Source organism: Nanorana parkeri, unplaced genomic scaffold (assembly GCF_000935625.1).
Source record: "Nanorana parkeri isolate BGI_ZX_2015 unplaced genomic scaffold, ASM93562v1 scaffold2404, whole genome shotgun sequence".
In the NCBI taxonomy this organism is placed as follows: Eukaryota; Metazoa; Chordata; class Amphibia; order Anura; family Dicroglossidae; genus Nanorana; species Nanorana parkeri.
In genome coordinates this window covers 116,296-122,543 of record NW_017308672.1, presented here as the reverse complement: position 1 = coordinate 122,543, position 6,248 = coordinate 116,296, and the positions used below count along the sequence as shown (strand labels likewise).

Below are 6,248 nucleotides of genomic sequence, written 5' to 3'. Positions count from 1 at the left end.
CTCTATACCAGGGGTCAGCAACCCGTGGCTCCGGAGCGGCATGCGGCTCTTTCATCCCCCTGCTGCGGCTCCCTGTCCAGGGGCGGAACTACTGCTCTGGCCTGAGGCTGTGGGGGGGCCAAGTGAGGTCTGGTCCTGGGCACCCCCGGTGGAATATGCGGCAGTGCAGGGTCCCTGCACTGCCGATGGGCTTCTCAGCAAGGGGGCCGGTCCTGTGACTCACCTCCTCTCCCGGCCGCGTCCCTAGTACCAGGCGGCGGGAGAGGAGAAGTGTGTGTCACATGCCTCGCCCCCTGCAGAGCACACCGTCTGGCTAGGATGCTGGCTGTGAGGCTTGGCAGGTGAGTACGAATGAGGATCCGGGCGGAGGGAGGGGTTGGTACGGGTGTAACTGCACACTGTGTGCTGTTATTTCATTTAATTAGATAAGTGGATTATAATGGGGAACATTACGCTGTAATGTTACCTATTTTATAATCTATTTCTCTGATTAAATGATTAGGCAGGGCCACTGTTATATCAAAGTTTGTGACTAGGTTGGAATGTGTGACCAGTGACGTGGTCACATTTCAATGTAATCCCGCCCAGTTTTTTGGCGGTGGAATGTGTGATCGTCAATAGGTCATGTATTCCAGCTGTTCCAGGGCAGATCGGCATCGCAGATCGTATGTGCAGGGGAACCGATCTGCCCTGGAACAGCTGTTCGGTCCTGAAATGTCACTTCTATCCGACTTTGTGAGTGGGGTGGAATGTGAGATCGGACTCACAGCAGGACCGAACAGCTGTTCCAGGGCAGATCGGTTCCCCTGCACATACGATCTGCGATGCCGATCTGCCCTGGAACAGCTGGAATACATGACCTATTGACGATCACACATTCCACCGCCAAAAAACTGGGCGGGATTACATTGAAATGTGTGACCACATCACCGGCCACACATTGTAACGTAGTCACAAACTTTGATAGAACACAGCCATCGGGGGGTACGAGGGCATGAGTATCAGCTGTACCAGGGGCGGCATGGCAGAGGTGACAGGGGAGGGGGTGGAGGAGGCCAGGCCCCAGCAGCAGCAGGTAAGAGGAGGAGGGAAAGGGACCCTGGCGACCAGCCAACCTGAGGTCCTGCAGAGCCCACCATAGAGAGTCTCAGATGGGCTGTGCAGGATCTATGGTTTAGTGCGTTACTAAGCCCTGAGTCCAGTGCGTTACTAAGCCCACATATACCTATACATAGCATAAAGGTATAAAACAATATATGCAGTGTTATCTTCATTTTAGATGTCAAAGGGGTTTTGTGGTTCCCAGTGTTTTCTTTTCTGTGTGAAAAGGGTCCAAATGGCTCTTTTAGTGTTTAAGGTTGCTGACACCTGCTCTATACCAAAACAAACATTTATGTACCTATGCTACATGCTTTTGTATACATGTTAAAAACCCAATAAAACTCTTTTTAAAAAAAATGTGATAAAAATGTGAAACTACATTAACATTTTTGTTCAGACAGAAAATATTTTAATGCAGACTTCCAACCCAACAGCATGATAAAGGACAATTTGTTAACAGCATGATGGTTTTCCTATTTCTATAGTAAACAGTTAAAATCTTACTTGGCTTTCTTTGTCAGCAGTTTATTGGAATCTGGATAGTGGATCAGAATCTCACTGAGACCCTTCTTATCTAGAATGAATAGGTTAGCAAATCCATGTGCCACCACATTTGCCGTTCGCCGATTTCCTCCCCCAGTAGACAGCAGGCTGAAAAAGATTCAGATTTGCAGTTATCATGTCAATTGCACCTGCTTGTTGTGGTCATTATAAAACAAAATGATGGTCTCATGTTGAGCCAAAGTTGGAATATCAGAAGCTATCCTTCAAGGAGTGAGTTGCATTGTATCATACAAGGTGATTACATTTCTAAATGTCATGCAGTTTATACTATAAACAGAACTAAACCTGATTTCTCCAAACACAGCTCCGGCTTTCAGTGTAACCAGGACTTTCTTGTCATCAGGTCCACCTAGAACTTGCACAGCACCCTGCTTGATTATGTACATTTCTCTTCCAATTTCCCCCTGAGTTAGAAAAAAAAACACATTTAGTAGATATACAGTATTTCTGCATGATAATACAATATAACAGAATAAAAGAAAGACTAACAGCTGGCAAAGAATATAAAAGCCTGAAGCTGTGATAAGATTTTCTGTGGTATGCAGTCAGTTAGACTCCCGGATTCCAGACGTGGTATCTGACCAATATAATATTTATCTTGTCGGTAGTTTTTAGTGCCATCATTTTGCCATCAGAATTTTAGGAACAGAAGATTTGGCAGATTCTGTTTTGTTATTTCATTTTTAATATGATTTAAAAAAAAATTATCAGCAAAATAGTATACTGTTGGCCATGATAATTATTACCTTAAGGAGTAGGATTTTTGAGTTATAATAATCAAAAATCACTGCGCTGGGAATGAGTGACTCAAAATCTAAATAGCTAAATAGACCAGCAGCAACTATGTGTGTAAGTGAGTCTAATGTGTGGCAGATGAGTTGCGCTCGGTCTAGTTGTGAATGGGTGTGAAAGTGATCACTCAAAACCAAAGGGGGGAGATCACCTTCAGATAACAAAATATAATAAAAAATGTTAAATATAAAGTAGATGTCTCCACTAGGGATAGTGAATTAGTGGTTGAAGCTGCAAAACACAACCCGGTGGTACTTGAGTGTATTGTATGTGTGTGGTGAGCTTTAGCTGGCTAAACAAATCAGTTATATTGAAAGCATCCGTATAAGCATAGTCATGAAGCAATAATATGTGAATAAACAATCAATAAAAGCACCTATATATAAAATCCAGTGAATAGTTAAACAACAAGTGATACGTTATAAAAAACGAAAAATAAAAATAAAAAGTAAGGTGCAGCAAAGTGCGCTCCAGTTCTTCTCAAAACTGGAACTACGGGGTTAATAGGCTCAAATTCAAATATCCTAAGCAGTCATTTCAGAGAAATTGCGGTTTGCAAAAAATAGTAATTACTTTCCTTATTACCGTAATGTCTGAGTGGAAAGTTTATTCGATCAATAGAGGGTTCCTCATGGATGTCCACAGTGGAGACATCTACTTTATATTTAACATTTTTTATTATATTTTGTTATCTGAAGGTGATCTCTCCCCTTTGGTTTTGAGAGATCACTTTCACACCCATTCACAACTAGACCGAGTGCAACTTATCTGCCACACATTAGGATTTTTGAGTTAGGTAAAGTTTCAGGGCTAGATTTAGGGCTTAGGTTTACATTAAGGGAAATGGGTAGTTTTATCATAAAGATTAATTTATACGGCCAAAAAACTGTATGTCAATGAACAATAAAGCTGGAACAACGTTCTTCTTGTCTGGGACCTTCTTTAAAGAAAATTGTTAGGAAGAACTATGAGAGCTGCCACTGTGGACAGGGCTATCAACCAGGATATATGCCTGATATATGTATTGTTGTTCTGGGCCAGTAGTTCGAAGTAGCGGAGCAAGGATAAAGATAATAAAATGAAGCCAGAGGGATAAAGGGGATAAAGTCTCATAATCTGCACCAAAAACAAATCAGCAATGGCAGGATTTATCTGTTGGCATTATGTATCTGCTGATACCTGTCACCTAGGTGGTATACCTAACTTATATTGAAATTTGGATGTCTTTTTTACTGGTATATTATTATTATTATTGTTATACAGGATTTATATAGCATCAACACCCCCTTTTCTGTTCTTTTCCTCTTGTATCTTGCTGTGTTGTATTTATCCTCATATAATATGTAAATTGATGTAACAACTTAGTTGTACTGGCAATATTTTATTCCTGTTCCTATATGCTCTTATTTAATAGATATTTTTGCATTTACCATGTTGACTGATCAACATGGTAAATGCTAAAATATCTATTCATTATAAAAAGTTTACCTGAAAAATATTGCAAAGTGTTTCAGAAGTCTTAATAGAGCAATATACATGTCCTGCTATGCAATGGCAAGACTTGCTTACCATTTCACTTTTATTACAGACACATTCAGTAAGCTTTAAGAAACTACCTCCTTACTAGGATTCAGAAATGACTCTTCTAGACCTTTCTGTATATAGGTGTTTGCAAAGCAGAATCAATTTGCTTGATAAACAGCCTCTATTCCATTGAATCATTCACTGACTTGTCATTACTCTCAGGGACTTGAACAGCAAGAGCTTTACACCTGAAATCTTTGCGGTCCACACCTCCAACCCCTCGCGCTGTAAACATTAAAGGGGGTCATGGTCTTTCGGATAGACTTTTTCATTAAATTTATATTACAGAGAATGCAGCACAGAAATGAAACTACTTTTCTTTAATTTGTTATGGAAGATGCATTCGGTTACACTGATACATTCAAACGGACAAAACATCTTTTTACAAAAAAAAAAGATAAATGTTCAGGCAATTTTGTGGTTTAGCTGTATGGCTGATAGTCGAAATGTGGGGAAAGAGTGATGATTAAACAAGGGAGCAGTGTGAAAGGCACATAATCAGTTAGGTCAGAAAAGTCATGCCTTCTCTGTACGGGTCCTCTAGATGTCAGATAACCATTTCATACACTTTTCATTTTTTAAATAATGATGGAATTGCTGCCTCGGTCTTAAGCTGGTAAATTGTGTTTACTTATTGTTAGATAATATATATGGTTAGAATTCCAGAGTGGTTTTCTTCTGTATATCTAAATCATAGCTGCTATGGCTCTTAAATGATTATATCTTGTCTCCTAAATGAAGACATTTGCAGTTGGTATTCATGTTGTTTTGAAGGTTAAAGCTTTCATTTGTTATATGTGCTTTCCAAAGCTGTCAACACAGAAAACAGATGTCTGCATAAAAGCCTTCATTTTGGTGTTTCCCATATTTTTGAAGTAGTCATTTTAACAAATTGTTTTAAAGTGCACAGCTAATCTATACAGTGCAAAGTGCCATTATTTAAAATAGGAAGTGAATAAATGTAATACAACATAGCACAAATGTTACTTCACCATAACTGCAAATCTGTTTTCTTAAGAATGTGCAACCTGACATAATTATCTTATAGACTTAAATGTGAGAGGCATTAAAGGCCGGTAATCTGGGTGTCAATTTAGCAAAAAAGTTACACAAATGTTTCAAAAGATAAGAGATAAATGTAATCAGTGAATAACACTAATGGACCTATATATACACAAATAATGTACATATATACAGTATATATATTCTGTGGACCCAGTTTTTAAGAATAGCGCCTGATAGACATGTGCAATTCGTTTCGTTCAGAATCGAAATTCGGATGAATTTTCGGAAATTCGGACATTCGGATGTATCCGAATTCCGAATTACAGACATAACGAATGCAAACGAATCCGAATTTCCATTTCCGAAATTCGGTAGCGGTAGTTCGAACGTTCGTTTCGTTTTCGGTTCTTATTCAGTTCTTATTCGTTTCGTTCGTTGGAGCAAAGTGACATTAGAGAAGGTGAAAAAAAAATTTCCCCCTCAAATGTCACTTTGCTGCAAACGAACGAACGAACGAAACGAATAAGAAACGAATAAGAACAGAAACCGAAACGAACGTTCGAACTACTGCTCCTGTCAGCTCTGGCTTCCTTCAGCCGGAGCTCTGACAGTTCTGAGCTCCGTCCGAAAGAAAGAATGTATGTGAGGAGGATCGATCCCTGGTTATCTGGGGGTGATAGTGAGGTCTGCTGCAGACCTCACTAATCACTCACAGGTAAACCAGGGACCGATCCTCTTCACAGCCTCCTCCCTGCAAAGACGTGAACAGGTGAGGGAGTGTATTATTATTTTGTGTGCGTGAGGGGTGGGTTAATAAGGGGGAGTATATTATTTTATGTGTGTGGGAGGGTTAATAAGGGGTGAAAATCTTACGATTTTCGGCAGGTTTTCCAGCGTGCTTGGAAGACGAAAGTCGTGCGACCTTAAAGTAGAAGCGGTCGCACGCTCCCCATACACCTGCTTATCATACAATCGCAGGATCACCTGTGATAATCGTACGATAATCGGCAGGTGTATGGACTTAGTGTATGTGTATATTAGGCCCCATTCACACCTACAGTATATTTCAGGTGTGATTAGAGATTCCGGTGTCAGGAACTTGCGTTTTCCTGCAGCAGGAATCCCTAATCTGCCGTTTACAAGCGGCAACTATCATAAGACAAGAATTATCATAAGATTATTTAAGAGGGTGTGTTTAGGGG

The 6,248-nt window shown here is 40.2% G+C and overlaps 1 protein-coding gene across 1 annotated transcript in view; it reads right to left on the bottom strand.

Moving 5' to 3' along the window:
- Positions 1 to 6,248, bottom strand: part of CNGB3 (cyclic nucleotide gated channel beta 3) — a gene marked incomplete at its 3' end in the record, with an annotated part of 97,189 nt that overhangs the window by 26,938 nt on the left and 64,003 nt on the right. The window contains exons 15-16 of the mRNA XM_018573503.1: positions 1,951 to 2,069; positions 1,606 to 1,752 (exon numbers count right to left, since the gene is read on the bottom strand). Coding sequence (XP_018429005.1) covers positions 1,606 to 1,752; positions 1,951 to 2,069 — 266 coding nt within the window. The remainder of the gene's footprint in view (positions 1 to 1,605; positions 1,753 to 1,950; positions 2,070 to 6,248) is intronic.